We start from the raw sequence: 20,411 nt of genomic DNA, 5'->3' as shown, positions 1-20,411 counted from the left end.
GGCAATTAAAACCAATAATCATAAACATACTTTGATATATTGATTTAAGTTTTGTGCTATTCTATTTGGTTACATGTAAGTTATACATAATATGCAGTTCATCGTTGGACACTTATTCGTGCGCCGCAGTACGTGAAACATGAGTTCGTATTTTTATCAAATGACGTGTTCTTCGTTGAACATTTCACCGTGGAATACATTTTGTACGTATCTTACAAAATGCGGCGATAGTTTGCAAATAGTACCTAGTGTTCCAATTAGATTAACCCTAACCTAACCTAACCTAGTAAAGACATCTCCACATGTTGTAGCATACGTACAAATATACTCAACGGTGAAATGTTTAACGAAGAACTCGTCATTTGATTAAATGTTACACGTACTCATGTTTCACTTACTGTGGCGCACGAATAAGTGTCCTGCGGTGAACTGTTTACCTACAAATTACCGGATACGATTCCATTTTGTCAGTTTTTGAAACCCGGGTTTCGCCTCTTCCTGATGGTGGCAGACCACAGCTAGGGGATGCCACGATAATAAGTTATGAGGAAATATCAATTAATTGACATCAACACCAGTTACCTACCTACTCATTGAAATTTTATAATCCATATCTAAATAATAATATATCAGATATTATTTATGTATAGGCCCGAATGACAATCGATTGTATCGGCTTTATTATCATGAATATCTTTTTGTAGATACCCGATTAAGCTGTATCGACGACACTTGAAGCGTAATCTGTAATATCTCCAATCGAAAACACAACAACGTCGGCGTCTTGAAAAAATATAATATTTCACAGAACACAATCGACATTCACAAAATCAGAGCGCGGCAAAAGAACAAAACTTTTTGCGGCGGCGCAACATCAAAGAAAGTTTGAGAAGCCGGGGCTTTAAATCATCGGTTGTAAACTATTCATCACCTAAAATAGTGGAATCTAATTGATTACTTATAATTATAAAGTTAGTAAATCATGTTGTATTCCAACGTTAATAATCATTAATTCATTATTGCAGTAGTAAATGCAGTGTCCAAAATAAATAGAGCTGCAATTATTAATACCTACATTAATCCTGTCCACGCGGACGGAACGCCTGTTGTACACTAATTAATTGGCCATTCGATATAATTAGCATGTTATTTAAATGTCGTAATTATTAAAAAGTAATTAAATGCTCAGCGGTCAACAAAACATGTCGTCAGCGATGAGTGCGATGATGACACATAATAAGTTTATTATCGTGTCTACAAGTACGTACATATCTGTCTGACTAGTTACTATATAGGCCCCTTTGGAGTTTTTATGCTTTGGATAATATTTTATACTCAATTTGTGATGTAATAGTTGTTTGGTTTGAACTGTTCCAAGGTCCCCTTTTAAATCTTATGATGAATCGATTGCGTCACTTGTATAAAATAAAACCATCGCTGGTAGGTCGCTGCTAGGTAGGTACAGTTTTGTGGAACGAAGTGGTATTTTTTTTTTAATGTTGCAAAAACCTTATGAAATGAAAAGTGTGCACATAGCTTGTTTTGAAGGCGAAACGAGGAATATTATTTTTTTCTTCCATACGTACATAGGTATTTCTTAGTTTAAGAAAATTGTACCTAATGTAATATTTTATATTTTTCTAATTCATATAACCGGGGCTGCTAGATTCATGTGGGAAAGGCCGGCGAGGCCTAAATCAATTTTTTTTTAATAAATAGGTATTTTTATTATAGCTAGGTAATGTAAGTCACATAACATTATTAATTATTACAAGCATAATACCCCGTTTACACGTGCATGGATTTACTGTTGACAGTAAGTATTACCGCGGCCATAACAAGAAAATATATAGGTAAACATGTATTATCCTGCAGTTGCAAGGTTACATGCATGAATCTTGAAAGCTTCTGAATTTTCATGCGACAGTAGGGATTATTTCGATCTGCGCCTGCGCAGTAGAACGATAGTGGCGTACCTGCTGGCAAAAAAACAAACTATACTCATTTTGCGGTTAACCGATTTTCACTAGAGTACCTATACGCTTTATAACTTTGCACTTTTTGCACTTTTGACTACACTGATTTTTAATCTCGTTGCCTGATTTTTATGCCTCACATAAAATTAGGTCAAACGATATGCACTTGTATGCATTCATATAATATATAGTAATAAGAAAATAAATAGATAAGTATGTAAAAAATATATTTTTAGAATATAATATTACATCGGAGTGCAATGTTATGGAGTGGCAACTCTACCTGTCAAATATTACCGTAAAATGACAACATCGCGTCTCGCTTACTCTTGAAGAATGATATTGGAAAGACAGTCAGTACTTTTACGTGTAAACTATAAACAGTTGGGCCCGTTTCAGACGGGACACCGGTGTCGCGCTCGTATTAATAAAGGAGGCCTTTGTATTATGTTTATGAACGCCCCAGAGCTAATGAGTCAATACGTGTCCGGTGCACTTTTCCGTCGGCCACTACATTCTCAAGCCACAGATACACTTGTTTTTATTACCACAGCCACTTTTATGTTTTAATTTATAACGCGAAATTATGCGTTGACTCATTAGCTCTGGGGCGTTCATAAACATAATACAACGGCCCCTTTATTCGAATGCAAAGGCCTCATGTATTATATACGAGCGCGACACCGGCGTCCCGTCTGAAACGGGCCTTATTTTCACGACAGTCTAAAATACGCACTATTGCTGCCAGTAAATCCATGCACGTATACAGGCGCTATAATTAATTTGATTACAACAAGTAGTGTAATTATAAATAATTTTCAGATATGCCCGTTGTTGGAAACGACTGTTGTATTGTCAACAATATTCTTCAATGACCTTACTTGAAGTGGGGGATTGATAAAAGAATTGATTTGAAATAATTCGATTTTTTGTTATCATTTAAAAGAAAGATGCCGCTGATTTTATCAGTGACAAACGCGCGCCAAAAAAAATCTAAATAATTAAAAACAGCTAATCAATATCTATAACTACTTATTGAAAAAAATCGAAACTTAGAAATCCCGGATAGAATCTGGAATAATTCCTGATTACGAGAATGCGCCGTGATACGAAACTAAATTTCGAGGATAGTACACAATGACATTAATCATTGATAGTACATATTAATATCTAATAGTTAAATATAATGCCCATACTTCGAATGCAGGGAACTGAAATAGGTACCTAACGGGTAAGGAGAAGCAGGCAACCGATCTCGAGTAAGGTAGAATACGGGATAAATTTAAATTCGTGTCACGAATACGTCATACGTCGAATACTGACAATTCGAATAATAATACTGACGTCGAATTCCGATAGGCAATATTCAATACACTACATTTTGATGCAGGGTTTTGAACGTGTGAGTGTCCTGCAAAAATGAAACACGTATTATGCACGTGCAATAGCGTGTGTAATACACCAATATTAAATGAGCGTCGATGCATAAACCGAGAGCAGTTGTCAGTATTCAACGTATAACGTATTTTTGAGACGTGTTTTAGTTTATCCCGGATTATTTACTTACTCGAGTTCGGTTACCTGTTACTCCTTACCCGTTTGGTATTTCAATTCCCATTTACGTAGAGTGTACGTTTTATAACTTTGCAGTTTTTTTTCCACTTTTTACTACACTGATACACCTCTTTGCCTGATTACCTCTCATAAAATTAGATCAAATGATATAATATTGTATTAATATAAATGTAGACAATATGTGTAAAAAAAAACATAGTTTTAGAATATATTACCTACATCATTTACATCCTAGAGCCTGGGTGCAAAGTTATGAAGTATATTATACATCTTCCTGCCTACTAAAAGAATGATTATCAGTTCGTATTTGGGTAACGCAGGTGTGTGTATACGACTAGTTTCTCAATCTTCCCTAATTTTAAAAGAAAGCTTTCGCTCTAGATCAGAGTTTTTTAAAGTGTTTGTTTTCTTTGGGGCAACCGCGATTCGTGCTTTTAGTCGATCGTGGAGTGTACAATCTATAAATATGTATACGTGGCCACAACATCTCTTCAAGTGGTCGGCGTTTTGGAACTCCGGTCAGTAGGTACCCAGGCAGTTATAGGGTTAACACTTAGAACTTAGACGGAAGAATTTAGGCAATCGTTATGATGTTTCAAATAACCATTTTTATCTTACTATAAATCGAAACTAAATGTTATTTTACAACGTTTTATTAGGTCGTATTCTTATTTGTCCAGTGGTTGTTTATCCGGTACAAATCTTGCAATCGATTTTTAACTAACTTCCCGACTAGCTAGACATTTGAAACTTCTAGAATATATCAGAACACGATGCCAATGCATTTTTAAATACTTTTAGCCATCTTTAAGTAGAATTGAATTCATTTTCAGTTAATTCTGTTTTTGTTTTTGTATGAAAAGTTATTTCGACACCATTATTGGTTGCTAAGCGGATTGTCCTAGCAATAAATTAATAATATATACGTGCGTTACTATGGAAATCAATATGATATGTCAAAATGACATTTCAGTATTATTTCTATCAAGTAAAAATTTTTTTGATCGTTTAAGCTACTCAAGTCAAGTTTATATCAATGGATTCAACAGAAAATTTAAAAACGTTGTGTATAAAAAGTTCTTTTTGTCTTGTAATTATTTATCGTCACTTTTTTACTGCGAAAGGTATTGATTGTAATAATTTCTTTTTCGAGTGCACGCATAAGTTTACAGACAAAACAGAACTGCAATAAATAGAACTACGACCTTTCAGGAAAAATAGATATAGCATTTAATATTGAAATTGTCATATTACTCTATAAATGTTTTATAGATTTTTAACACAGGTTTTCAATACGCCGTAAAAAATCAAATTATAATAATTTTTGCATTCCTAATCGCTATTCGTTGGAAAGCCTCAATAAGTATGAATATCTCGTTTTAATCAATCTAATGTGTTTAAAATGCTTGGGTGACTAGTTACCTACAACGAAATAATGAGTTTAATAATACTTCCGTGGAGTTGTGCATGATTATCAAAATCAAGCAGATACATTAAGGTTTTTACGCCGAATAGCGAACATGCAGTGAGTATATATTATAGTAAATAATATTTATATAATATATTTCGTTTATAAACTTAAGTTTTATAAATATTTAATTAACACATAGATATGACATAAATGAATGTTTTAGATTTCCCCTGGCTGTTCTGTTTCCGCATGTTCTGTTTTATCATGCTCTGTTTATTCATGCTCGGTTATGGTTACATCATGTTCTGTTTTGTCCAGTTACTCATACGATCATACGATCTAAAAAAAATAGCACAGAAAGTCGTGTTGCACTTTCATACTTGAAATTATAATAATATCTTAACAGGCTAGGTAGGTACCTATATAATTATTCAAATATAATTATGAAAAAGTAAGTATAAATAAACATACCAACAGAGCTTTTATTTCTTTAATATTTTGACGAAAAAAAATGATAATATTTTGTTTAACATGACTTATAAAAAACTTCTGAATATTTAGTAACTAAACTTGTACCTACCCCATTGCCCCCACATCTTGAAGTGGGCCCCCAGGCTTGGATGTATGATGGACCCCCTACCTATCGCTAAGATAAGTGCACTGTAATTTTCGACAGTAGTGTTCCTCAAATGGTTTCCGCGGAACCCCAGGGTTGAGGTTATTCTGTCTATTTTTAGTGATTTTTAAATAAATCCAGTTCATTTATTGAGTTGTCGGCACTCGTCGTCAAGTTAGAAAATACACTTAAAATAATTTAAAAATAAAATTCTACACGTGAATTATCAGTTTAATCCTATATCAATCATCATATTACATCAAATTGCATCGAACAGCCACATATTTTTTTAATGTTTATAGTCTTTAAGGGAAATAGCGCCGCAGGCGACTTTTTCACTATTGAATGTGATGTGTCTGTTGTTCTCACTTAACTAGTCAACTCATCGCGCCAGGCCCCCAGGCTTGAGCTTTGTCAGCCCCCCCTTGTGGGGGCCATAATCTATCCATAAAATATTCATATTTTGCTATATTTATTTGATGTTTGTCTAGAGAGAGTCTAGACTCTTGAGATTCCCTGAATTTTTTTGAGTTTTATAAAAACCATCCGATAACCCTAAAATAATTTTCCGTTTAAGTATAGTTGAAAACAAACCTACAAAAAGCGGGTTAACCTTTTCAGATCGGTTTGCCAGTACAGCAACCAGTTAATGTTTACAAACCCGAGTACCGCTTAGTTCACCTGTTCACTGTCGGCTTTTTTGACAATCTACACACAAGTTTTTTTTCGAGCGTTTTCAGCCACTTCTACGCCCAACAACATTATAAAAAGTCAAATTTTAAAATACTTATTATTTTAACCTTCTTCTGGCATTTGGAAATCTCATCATACTGTGTCATGATGCAGTCAGATCTAGATGCTATTTCGCGATGGTCTTATTTGAATAAACTTAAATTTTCCAACTCCAAATGTAATATTATTTCATTCAGTCGTTAATGCAGTGACATTCCTAGACAAAATGCCGCCCCATTTTATATACATTATTTTTTATCATCTTTTCATGACTCAGATGCAATGACATTCTCAGATGTCTAAGAAATGTGCTGTATGGATACATTAGGCACTAACTAAAACATACTAAATTTAATTTATAAATATTTTTTCTCCAAAAGTGGGATTTTTTTGATAATACATTTGCTTTAGTACCTAATACAGTGGCTTCCTACATGTTATTTTTGCGATACATTAATTTGTTCTGTCTTGACCGCGTCGCTTTTCTTCTTCATGAAACTTGACCACATCTGTAATGATATTTTTTTAGTCTGAGATCGCAAAGGTTTAGAGCGTTTAGGCATTATTTTTAATCAATAATGGTTATAATGACGGCGCGACGCTTCGATACAGGGTACTGTTATTTTTAGTAAATCTGCAAGTGTCGTTTCTGGTCACAAAGGAAGCCTAAGGGCAACGGTTGTAATAGTACTTAATATTATTAAGTTGTAAATTTGCATTCGTTCCTTCATTTGCCGCCCTTTATAATGTGCCACCCCTATGCACCGCATCGGTTGCTTAACCTTTACCCAACGGAACGTCACCGCTTGTCAGTAGCGAAGGATGGAGGTAGGCTGTTAAGATCCGCCATAAATAGTGCACATTAAACTTTATTAGTCATAAGCATTTGTTTTTATTGAACTAAGACTACAATAATTTACAGATTGTATTGGTAAGTTTTTAAAAATCAATTAAGCCCTGCCTAAACAAACCAAGTTTTGGTATATTTTGGTGATACGACAAAATTTTGCACACTTTTTCATTCATACTTATTTGTTTTCGTTGGATTAAGAATACATATTACACATAGGTATTGTTGGTTAATTTTTTTTTAAATTCATTAAGCCCTGCCTAAACCAAACTATAATAGATTAAAAATATTATTCCATCTATAAAATATTCATAGTTATGTATGATTTAATTGCATAATTATAGATAATTTATAGACAGACAAGAATTTTTTTACTTTTATCTGGTATGGCTTGGTTTCGCAGGGCTTAGTTGAATATTAAAAACTAATCAGTATCATCAGCTGTGAATAATTTGTAGTTTTATTTAAATGTAAACAAAAACGTATGACCGACAAAGTTCAGTGTACACTATACAATATTTATGGTGTATCTTAACAGCCTACCTCCACCCTTCGCCACTGCTGCTTGTTACCTCTCCACAAAATAATTTACAGTTATTCTATTAAATATTATATTTGTGATACTAAAAAGAGGACGATCTATTATAGATAACGAAAGATAATTAATACACAAAAATATTATATTAATAATTTTACGTTAGCGTATCCAGTATGAGTTTTGGCTCCATAAATTCACTAGACCATGTTGCTTGTTCATAATATGTATATGTTTCTATTGTAGAATTCATATTAATTTATAATAATTAAATATTATGACAGTTGCTTTATTTATTACGCATGAGAAAAAATTGTACATATTCATTAAATTACAAAACATGCAAAAACTAGATATTAGTAATAATTGTAAGTAACTCTGATTTGAATTTAGAACATCGCAGTTTAATTTTAATCGAATCAACTGATTTTGAGATGAGTAAATTAATAGTTTTGTTGGTAGGAGAATGAAATTAATTTTAAATGAATCAGGTCAAAGATAAGACGTTAGTCTGACGAATTACTACCAGTTTTGCAAAATGCACGGATAAAAATAATTCTCAAAATAAAAGTTGCATCACCATTGAAGTAACTACTTGATTGAAAGATTAAATAAAAACTTGATAAAAAAATAAACTAATAATACTTATAGTTGCTATTTTTGCTGATTGTATCTGCCTTGTAATATACATCTACTCATAGTACGAATCTACCTATACAATATCAATATTATAAAAAAATATATTTTATTTATAAAAAAAATGATTTAATCATTTTCTCCTGCTCTGAGTAGGTACTCATCAGTAGCGTGCGGTAAATTTTAAGTTGAGAGATGCTCTGCAACATAAATAATTTAAAATATGTAACTTAAACTTCCTATTTATTTATTTAAAAACAAAACATTGTGTACACAACAACGTTCACAGCGTGATAGTTAAATTGAAAAATAGCTGGTTCTGAGCAAACTAGGCGGTCCTAGCAACTAAATTATTAATATATACGTGCGTTACTGTGGAAATCAATATGACATGTCAAAATGACATTTCAGTATTCTATATTATTTTATTAATACATAGAATTGTCAAGTTAATATGTTTCAACAGAAAATTTAAAAACGTGGTATATAAAAAGTTCTTTTTATCTTGTAATTATTTGTTAGATTAGGTTGGGATCCAATAAAATTGGAACAATATTGTCTGCAATGTTCCATGAACATTTTTCATATCGCTGCTATATAGATGACCGTATAGTATACGAGTACGGTAATCTCTTTCTGATAAGAAAGCTCACGGCTAACTGTGCTACGGTGACATGTAAAACGTACAATTTACGTGTAACCACCATAATAACTTAACTGAAAACTTAACTTAAGAATAATTAAAAGATAAAAAGAACTTTTTATATACAACGTTTTTAAATTTTCTGTTGAATCATATAAACTTGACTTGACTAGCTTAAACGATCAAAAAAAATTGTACTTGATAGAAATAATACTGAAATGTCATTTTGACATTCATATTGATTTCCATAGTCACGCACGTATATATTAATAATTTAGTTGCTAGGACCCCAGACCCCTAGCAACAAATAATAGTGGATTGGATTACGGATTTCTTCCGAAATAACTATTCATACAAAACAGAATTAACTGAAAATGAATTCAATTCTACTTAAGGATGGATGGTGGATAGTATTAAAAAAATGCATTGGCATCGTGTTCTAATATATTCTAAAAGTTTCAAATGTCTAGCTAGTCGGGAAGTTGGTTAAAAATCGATTGCAAGATTTGTACCGGATAAACAACCACCGGACAAATAAGAATACGACCTAATAAAAACGTTGTAAAATAGTAGATATTATTTAGAATTTTTGTCAGTTCATAAGTATTTTTTTATAACTATGGCTTCAATATATTGTTGTACACTCCTTGGAATTTTCGAAACATCTTTTTTGCCGGATATACTTCAAAGAAACGACTTTGTTAAATGTTCTGTTTTCTTATCTCCCCGACTTGAAACTCTAAATAAATATTATAGAATAAGTACTTGTAACTCATCGAATCACTCTCACTATGTGTGAATCACAGAGACCGATACTTCAAACAGCGTTTAACCAAATATTGTTATCTTTTTGATAATACTATAAATAAATCACACATGCGCAATGTACCCACTGACCTAACTACCTGCCTTGATATGATCATTACGTCATAAGATAAGACTTGCGAAATAGACAGATAGATGGACTAACTATAAACTAAACATCATGCTTTGATTTATATTTTTTTTAATTACGATGTTCTTCGTGCTTTTCGAGTAATGCTTATCATTGCACAATATTGCTTATTATTAAAGCTATACTTCAGCTGAGGCATGGTCTAAAAATATCGTGACTAGGCGATGCACGGATTGCGCAAATGACGCGAGCCGAACGAAATATAATTTGTCATACAAATTCAACATGCGTCCTTTTAATGTTATGTTTATTATTATATTCGTAATAATAATAGTATATTCATTGACATGTTTTCTTTTTCAAGTGCTCGTGAAAAAAGCTCGTGCAAGCGACGTGCTCACACCTCGACTGTCAGTCTTCGATTGGCGACGACTGCGAAATTTCGTTCCACCTACTGTTGAAAATTATTTTCCGTTTCACTTATGTATGCTCTTAAGGTAAGATTTGATTCGTACATAATTTCATAAAAAAATCACTCATTGGTCTGGTAATGGGTACATAATCTGTACATACCATTGGCGAAGGGTGGATGTAAGCTGTAAGATTCGACATAAATAGTGCACACTAAATATTGTTAGTCTCTCTCTCTCGCTCTCTATGTCTGTCTCATAATATTATGCATTAAAGTTTATATCAGTCTAATCACAGACTATCTGTATATCCATTAATGGCTACAGCTGATATACCATCATAAATCGTCGGGTGTTCGAATTTAGAACTAAGCTCATCATAGTATAAAAAGTATTGAATGTTATATCAAATGTTAGCATGTGGCGCCCTTCCTCAGCTGACAACTTATACTGATGGATCTTATGTTTTTGTCGAGCTTTATGCAAGAGGCAGCTACTGACTTCGCCTTATGATTCTTCATACTCCGGGGCCCCTACCAATTAGATTGCCCTGTTCTATAGCCCCTTTCGCCCTATAATAAATCCAGGCCTGGCTCTCGATCTCTACTAAAGCTAGTCGACACTCAATATGAGTAGTATTGTGAAGTTTGAACACTAAATTAAGTGGTGGTGTTAGTAGATACCTAATTATTAATTAAAATCAATAAAGTAAGGGTGCTCACCGGACATTGACGCTAGTTCTTGTCCCGTCCCACTAGAGTGATTATTATTACTAAGGCTTGTATTGTTATTAGATTCCCTCCCTCCTGATCCTCCTCCCGTCCCTCCCCCTCCACCCGCTGACACCCTGTCCACTCCCCCCGCTTCGTGGTCTTCTTTGCAGTATAACATCCCACCGTCCCGTAACGCGAATTCGTCTCCTGAAAATTGCAAAGGACAGTAGTAAGTTATAGGCATAGTTTCCTCAAAGCTTCATGACTGGAAAGCTCATTAAACATTTTCGCGAATAAAACATACTGCACCGCGCATCATTTTGATAAAAAAATATGCATTAAAGCTTCTCCTCAAATTCAACCGAAAATATATGACACTTTAAAATAAACAACGTATAAACATAAAATAAAGAAATTCCTTCTACTGTGCGAAAACGGGAATGGGACGACTGGACTCCAGACAATTGGACGCCGCACTGTCGTAGACACGTATACAGAACGTAGACGAGGTATTTTAATCAGTTTCTATCTACTACTTAGTAGTTTTAATTCATTTTACTCTTAACATAATGTATTCTTTATTGCGAATTGAGAATCACCATGCCTAAGGCTTTATATAAAATAAAAAAAACTCTTTTTTCGTTGGAACTTAAACATATGCACGATTAAATCATTATTTACGTCTGCATATTTACATTTTCACCAACTATTAAATCATAATATAATCATTTAAATATAAATAATAATATTACATATATTTTTTTAAAGTACCTATAAGTACCTAACGTCTATTTATTTTCGAATTCCGTGGCGTCCAGTTGTCCGGTGCTAAATCGTCCTAGACCCTGCGAAAACATCTTCTTAGCTACGCTTCTAGGCGCTGTTGGCTAACTAAATGGTAGGAGCTTGTTAGTTTATAATAGAAGTGCCGTTAAAAATAGGCGGAGCATGTTAGTTCACAGTTTTAACACGTAGCCAAGAAGATGTTTTCGCACTATAGTAGGTACCTATCTTTATTCTTCTCTAAGAAACATAAAAATGAATACATAGCACTTTGCATGAATGTGTTTTGGACTTAATTTTAATTAAACCATTGTGGTTTGGTTCGTAATAAAGTAGGTAGGTACTTATATTGCCTACTGTACGAAAACATCTTCTTGGCTACATGTTAAAACTGTGAACTAACATGCTCCGCCCATTTTTAACCGCCCTTCCATTATAAACTAATAAGCTCCTCCCATTTAGTATACAACAGCGCCTGGATGCGTAGCCAAGAAGATGATTTCGTACAGTATATTAAGACAGTTATTTTTACTATTTACTTCACCCTGTCACGCCCAGCATTGGGATATAAGGCAAGCATAAGGTCGCGACACTTCCCTGAGTCCATCTCCACGTTTTCCGCCATGTGAGACCTGCAGCGCATAGATCGCATTTGCAGCAACGCTGCAAAGTGAGTGAGGGTCGGCGATAGCGATGGAACCCTCGAGGTTGTGCCACAAGGGTACAGTGTCGCACTTACCCACAGCCGCGTGAAGCGTCATGTCCACTTCAATCACCGAGGGCTATCGTGGCCTCCATGTATTTCCAAGATTCGGTAGAGACATCAATAATTTGATTCTCAAAGCTGAGACCTTTGAAACTTGGAAAAATGCCATGCCTCACAGCCATATAGGAGCACAGGTAGCACGCACGTGTTGAACAAACGATATTTGGTTATCATAGAATACGGTTTTGACCTTCATGTGACTCCAAGTTGGCTAAATGCAGGCTACTTATTTGTACTACGACAAAATATATAAAAATTCTATAAGGAATTATGTTCAATATCATATGAAAGGTTTCCGTGAATAAATTGGGTATAAGTGATATTATATTGACATAATAATGCTGTCTTACCAGGTATTAGTTGTTTGGCGCAGGCACAGCATCTGAAGCAGTCTATGTGGTAGATCTTCGTCTTCGCTCTCATGACAAAGTCGTTTTTGCTGAAGGACGCGCCACATTTGTCGCATTTTGTACCAAATAATCTGAAAACAATTGGAAATCATGAATAAGAAACAACGTTCATCACTAGAGTTGCCACCTACAAAGGCTTAGTGGCCGAAGTGCGCCGGGTCGATGCTTATCTTCTTCTTCAAACGGTTGTTCTAATCAATAATATTATTATGTTAAACACATTAATGTTGAATCACGTGAATACCTATATAGAATTGTGGTATTCTTATTTTAAATGTAACAAAAAAATCGAGAACGTAAATATGTACTTATATAGATACCTATTATCTTATATATAAAAAAAGCGACTAAAAATTCCAACCCGAAATGAAAATGGAAAAAATTAGTCTTTATTCTTTTTATTATTATAATTGTAACTATTTATCATTTTACTTTAATATCTACGTACATAAGCACTTTCTTTCTTTTCTACTTTCTTGTTATACCTATTGGTTGTTCTTTGTAATTATGTCATTTTTATAATTTGTATTATGCATTGGCTAAACGCTGTAATGCCATAATGCTCTTTTTCTAAATAAATAAAAATCTTACATTTTTTCACAGACCGCGTAACTATAACCGAATGAATTCGTTCTAAAATTCGTAGGTAAATATATAAAATGTACAAATGAGTTCGTGGGTAGGTACATGCAAAAGTGCATATGGGTACAAGGTGAGGACTCGAAATGCTCGAAGCGCGGTTTCTCTCAATTCCCAAGATTATCACTACGTCTTCTGGAAAAATTAAGTTGACCATCTGAGGTAGGTTGGTCATATAACAAAAAGTCTAACACACTTGTTTTTATAAAATATAAATATACAATAATTAGAAAAATATGTAAATATTTTCGAAAAATTATCGAGCGCTCCAGTTCATAAAATATTCAATTTCAAGCGCTGCACAGAGTTGGGAGATGTCCGGAAATTTTTACGTTTGCAGTTTGCCGTATCACACTTCACCGTGAAATGTTGTATCGGAAATATATTAAGGTCGTATATTAAAGACCGTCCAACATCTTTGGGTCGTATTGTACAGAGCAGGTTAAAATAAAACACGGTTCTTGTCGGTTTACAGGAAGCCAGCAGCAAACAAATTCTGAAAATAGCCGATATACTTACTGGATTATTTGTTAGGTTAGGTTAGGTTTTCATTCTTGAATTCATGAATTTTGCCAAAATCGGCCATGAAAATTGAATTAATGTTCACATTGAATATAATTAAATCGTAGACCGTATAGCAGCGATTTCCAAACCAGGGGGCGCGCCTCCCTGGGGATGCGCGGAGTGTTGCAAAGGGAGGCGCGAAGAGTTTAACACAATTAATGTAGCCACAGGTTTGCAGATTGCAAATGCATAGTTTATAAAACGGCCGCTAGTTATAAACTACATAGAAAAACAATCCTATAAAAGGTTGTTTGTAAACCTGTTTGAAGACTAATTTTATAATAGTAAAAAAGTCGCCTGCGGTGCTAATTTATTTCAGGGCTATTAAATAGTTTAAATATATGGTTGTGCGTTACAATTTGATATGTTACCTATATGATTGATATACATAAATGATAACTCCCGTGTATAATTTAGGAAACACTACTTTAGAGTACCACACTGCCCTTAACCTCAGCGATAGGTAGGTGGGCCCGCTAAAGATCCTGGCCTGGGGACCCGCTTCAGGATGTGAGCCCATAATAGAATCCATTTGTCAATGAACGATGATGAATTTGGATTGACTACTATTGATGGGATGTTTTGCATTAGCTACTATAGTATATATAGGTACTAGTTCTGCATCCCTACTACGGGATGTTCTGCATTAGCTGCAATGAAATCCAAATATCGATCCCGTTTAGCAGAAAAAGAGCACTTTGTACTAACAAGCACATTCATCGCACGAAAAACAAATTAATTTAAATTATAACAACCTTGTTTATTTTTATAATTATTTTTTTCATTTTTGTATTAGTACATTTTTAACTATTTAAAAAGGTGTCTATTATTTATTGAAACAAAGGGGGGGGAGGCGCAAAGATAAGATTATTTTTTAAATGGAGGCGTAGTAACATAAAGTTTGGAAACCACTGATGTATAGTATACGGTCATCTCTTTCCGATATAAAGCTCACGGCGAACTGTGCTACGGTGAAATGTTTTACGTACAATTTACATGTAACCTAGGCAAGGCACTCACAGAAGCAAAGTTTAGAAGACTTGTAGCTTTTTTAATGTGGTGTACAAACGCAAGCTCCGTATCAACTAGAAAGGACAAATAATTTATGAATTTCGAGGATAAAAAGGAAATAATTGGTGAAGTAAAAACTAGAATATTGACGTACTTTGACCACAACATACGGCATCGCGATATAATATCAAGTGCTAGGTATATCTTTTCGTTCAAGAACCTCAGAAACTGAATTAATATCAGTACCTACTCAATTCCCGTTTATAGCAGCGACAGCAGTAACGGGCTTAGAGATTTGGAGTCCTAAGGCACTGATAAATTTTTGGAGCCCCCGACGATAAAAAATAAAATAAAATCCATAATTATTGATTAATTTAATAAAACGCATTTTTTTAAAGTACTTATTCCACTTTTAATAAATAAATCTGGACCGGTTTCGTCCGCCTTAAAGGGACATTTTCAATTGAATAATATTTATAAAACAGGTATTTACCAAAACAAATTCAAAAGGCGGCGCAAATACAATTTGAAATCCTACATTTGAATGAGAAATCTAAAAAATTGGATAAACTGGAAATCTTAGAGATTAACAGGTAAGTATAAATGTTTGCCAAATTCTAATTTGTTAAATGATCAATTGAATATTGTGTCACCTCCGTTATTGTATCTATCCTATATAATGTTTGGGAATTTATTTTTGATTTAACATAACTTTATTGATTGTACATTATGTATTATTTTATTTTATTTGTTTTTCATCTGATCTTTCAGTGAACCCTATTTGGTCATTGACCCTTTTACCTAAAATAAAGAATTATCTAAGTAAGATGAAAAACTACTTAGATAAATCTTATAAAATAAATTCCATAAAATGCATACATAAATTCATCAAAATTATAAAAACACTATGACATTTATATTTGGTAATTTTCCAGAATATATGCGAATACAATAATTTTCTATCCTGCTCGTTCTATTAGTAAAAAATCTATTTTTGTTCCTTTCTAGCACACGCGACGTTGAACTGTTTGTTAGAGGTAGAAAATTATGGGGTCGCAAAGACAGATTTAAAATATTTTTTTGATTGGTGAAAAATATTGATATGAAACTATTTTAGATACTTACTTATAAAATATAAAAATATATAAATGGAGATTTTACCTACCTACGTGAGTAGTGGGTAAAAATAAATATCAGTATTAATTTATTATTTAGGTATACCTACCTATTCCAAAAATATACCACAGAGTTTATCTACAAGGTATTTATATTAAGTACAAGATTTGATGGTGATTTCCGAAGGTTTTTTAGACTTATTCATTATTATGTGTTAACAAACATGATGGCTGATTGTTTTGTCGTTTTCGTTTGGTTACAATGTATGTCATACTTTCAATCAAGTTAATACATTGTAACGATTAAGGTGGCCATTCGATATAATTAGCATGCTATTTAAATGTGATAATTAAAAACTAATTATCTAGTCAGCTGTCAATGTGTTGATAATGGAAAAACAACCAAAATATTATATCAACATAAATATAAAACATTTATTATAAGTGTGGCGTGGCAAGGGGAAGTACCTACCTACTTATAGGATTTTTATTTTAAATTAGGGACAGCATTTTAAGCTTTGGCCGTAAGCTTTTCCCGTAAGACACTCGATGGTTTTTTACAATTTCATGGTTGGTTGTAGGTATAGATCTTTCGCGAACCGGTAGAATTTTCTTTGAATTTCACCACCACTAGTCGAAAATCAAAAAGTTTGCAATAGATACCTACATAAGTGTCAAATATGTAAAGCGATTCATATAAATCTTTTCAGCAACGAATCAATTATTGTTTGTAATTTAAATCCATTCTTTAACTGAGTTAGCGGAGGCTGTATGTGTTTTGATTTGATTATTTATTTAAATATTGTTATTGACAGAGTAGATAAAATTCAAAATGACTAATTAATTAATCATTCGCCGTTGTAACCCTTTTTCAGTTTTATCATCATCATAATACGTCTTATAAAAGGCGCATTTATCTTGTCAGTGAGTGTAGTGAGATTTACAAATTTCCCCGTCTACTAAAAATGATTTTCCAAGTCAGGCAACACAAAAATTATGGGAAGTGGCTTGCCTTCTACGATAAATATGGAGTGAACTTAAAGAATATGTTATTTTCAATAGTTACGTCTATATTAAAATATGTATTAAACGAAACGTGCATTCAATATTGGTAATATTAACGAAGATTTGTATTTCTTGTGTTTTATGGCCTAGCTGTCATTAAGACATTAACAAAATCTCACTTAAAATTCTTGGTCTATGGCGCATGGCTTTTACACTTTTATCTTATTAAGACAATACGTCAGTGAAACGGCAAATAATTTTCAACTATAGGCGCGACGAAATTTTGGACTCGCTGGCATTCGGAGAGAGAACGGCGAGCTGGGAACACGTCAGTTTGTTTCGTGATGGCTACGGGGGTATTAATTCGTAAATCGTGTAAAGATGACTAAAAACGATACCCATTTACTTGAAAAAGAAAACATGTCAATGAATATATTATTATTGTTGATAATAAAACAATAAACAGAACATTAAATGGACGCATGTTGGATTTATATGACAAATTATATTTCGTTCGGCATGCGTCATTTTTTTGTACCCGCGACCCGCAATCCGCACATCGTCTAGCCACGATCTTTTTAGACCATGCCTTAACTGAAGTACAGCCTTAATCTGTTTCTATGGTCCAAGTACACACTATTTTTTTCGGATACCTACTCATAATTAAAACTCACTCTTCGCTACCCTACCTACATACCCAATTTATTATTATTATTAATATTTTATCAAATCACGATTGCCATTTAATTATCTGATAGTAATTACCTAACTAACAACCCCTGTCTAAATCTAGCTTCACTCTCATGAAATATACTAACCTCTTCTCTTTCCCTCTTGCTGTATCATTATACCAACTATCCCTCTATACATGTTGTCTCATTCTAACTCACGTGGATCCATGTGTTGCGTTTCAGTCTCACCCCGTTAGGGGAGAGTGACGTAATGTGTAATCAAGGTAAAAGGTTTTTTCACTTTGCTCGTAGCACGCAATGTCTGGCAGACGGAGCGAACTGTTGATATTGCACCGTAGTCAAATAAAAACAAAGCATGAATGTTTTCCGAAATGGCTGTTTGTTTCTTTATATTATTGTCAAATTATATAATTTACATCACGTGTTATAAATACACATATATGTATAAGTAACTAGCAAAAAAAGAAAACACAAAAAAGATAAATGCAGTTAGCGCTTGAAATTAAATATATTACGAACCGGAGCGCTCGATAATTTATAAAAATAGTGTGGTAGCGATAGTGCCCATAGAACGCGTCGAGCGGGCGAAGTCCGCGTATGAAGCGTTTATGCATAACCATAATCACACGTCTCGTGCCGCGCATTACCCTTCACCTATGTAATAAGCGGCCCAAGCAGCACAAAATAATTATTATTACAGCGCCTCTCATAACAAAGCAATAAAAATATTATATTATTTCGGAGCTTGTAATTAATATTTACGACGACATTATTCAACCAGCGATAAACTGGACACGCAATAAAATTAAACAATGACTTCTCTGTAATTAAATAATTGCTTTTCGCCCGTCGATCGACGACGCTTCGCGCAGCGTGACTTTGGTAGCCGTGTTCAATGAATGGACTTCTTTGTATTTTCATTAAATTGTATCGCCGAGAAGCGAAAAACGGTGACTCATGCGGCAGGCGGGACACAAGGCATCGTCAAGTCCAGTGTGCGCTGGCGTATTTGATTACGTTGTATTTTCGATGATTTACGCGCCACTTGTAGAAATTTTGCGCAAGCGCCGCACTCGCTGCGTCAATGGGCTTTATGCCTAAATTTTTTGTTACGCCAATCTAGCTCAGATGGTCAAATTAAGTTTTCCACGAGACAGCGATAATCTCGGGGATTTCATGAACGGGAACTGCGCTCCAGTGCACTTCGGTCCATTTCGAGGCCTGAATGTGCGTAAAATTTGCAATTTTTTATTTCTGATTTCTTCTTTGCTTCGTGGTAAATTGGGGAACCGAATATTAAAATTATTCAAATGCACAATTATGTAAATCAATTTGAAAGTTTAATATCAATATGTGATTGTGAAATCTACATTAGAACGTAAATGGGGTTTAGTCTTCTTAAAATATTCATTTTTCTTTAACGGTGCTATTTCTCGATGCACAGACTTTTTAGCTATTAATTAAAATGAGACAACATCGAGTACTCTATGATAACATCTTCTTGGCTACGTGTTAAAACTGTGAACTAACATGCTCCTTCCATTTTTAAACGACTTCCATTATAAACTGACAAGCTCCTCCCATTTAGTCGACAACAGCGCCTTCCTTCATGTAGCCAAGAAGATGTTGTCGTACAATAGTTATTCCACTTAGTATAATAATAACCAGAATTGGTTTCATCCGCTTCAATGGGATATAACGTCAGCAGATTCAAAATGATATAGGTACAATATGACAGATATTTTAAAATCAAAATAATTTATTGAAGTTATGAAAAGTAATTAAATTAAATTCTCTATTGAAAAATAAATGGAATTTGCTTTAGTTTTTAGAGAATAGTAAACTTTGTAAGTTATTAGTAATTCAATAAGTTATTATGAATTAGAAAGCAATCAATGGTCACCGTAAATTTACAATTAGTATATATTGTAATATTTATAGAAATATAATTAACTATATTAAATCAGAGGCATTGCTTTTAGTTTTCTCACTATTCTTAATCACCATTATAAACATTAGCTTAAGTCAATTCACTGCTGGATAAAAGACTTCTTCATCCCTTCCACCCTCAGTCTCCAGTTGTTATTTTTGCCACAACGAACGTCCACTTTGATAAATTCGTCGATTCAATGGATTTTAGGCCAGTTAGACTAAACGTGAAGAGAGTTTTGTAACCCTTTTGTGTACCTACCACTGTATAATTACATTTTTTTAAAGGTCACCTATCGACATTTCACCTCATTACCATATCAAAGATTAGCGACCTCGATCACATCGTGTCCTATAATCCGCCATATATGCAGTGACGTCCCGTGGAGGTAGGGAGATTGAGCGTCGCTTGAGGGCGGCAGTTACTCGAAGGGCGGCAAATCGAGGAGAATCATTTGGTACACTTATATAAAAATAACTACATAGACTTAGTAATATAGAAAAT

At 33.8% G+C, this 20,411-nt stretch overlaps 1 protein-coding gene across 1 annotated transcript in view; it reads right to left on the bottom strand.

The window, feature by feature from the left end:
* Positions 1–20,411, bottom strand: part of tup (LIM1_Isl and LIM2_Isl domain-containing protein tup) — a 109,139-nt gene that overhangs the window by 14,441 nt on the left and 74,287 nt on the right. The window contains exons 3-4 of the mRNA XM_085942909.1: positions 12,892–13,022; positions 11,002–11,199 (exon numbers count right to left, since the gene is read on the bottom strand). Coding sequence (XP_085799035.1) covers positions 11,002–11,199; positions 12,892–13,022 — 329 coding nt within the window. The remainder of the gene's footprint in view (positions 1–11,001; positions 11,200–12,891; positions 13,023–20,411) is intronic.

This window comes from Rhyacophila brunnea, unplaced genomic scaffold (assembly GCF_057557595.1).
Source record: "Rhyacophila brunnea isolate RB1 unplaced genomic scaffold, BYU_Rbru_1.0 scaffold_15, whole genome shotgun sequence".
Lineage (NCBI taxonomy): Eukaryota > Metazoa > Arthropoda > Insecta > Trichoptera > Rhyacophilidae > Rhyacophila > Rhyacophila brunnea.
Note: the sequence above shows the minus strand (reverse complement) of the source record. Positions and strands in the feature narration are given on the sequence as shown.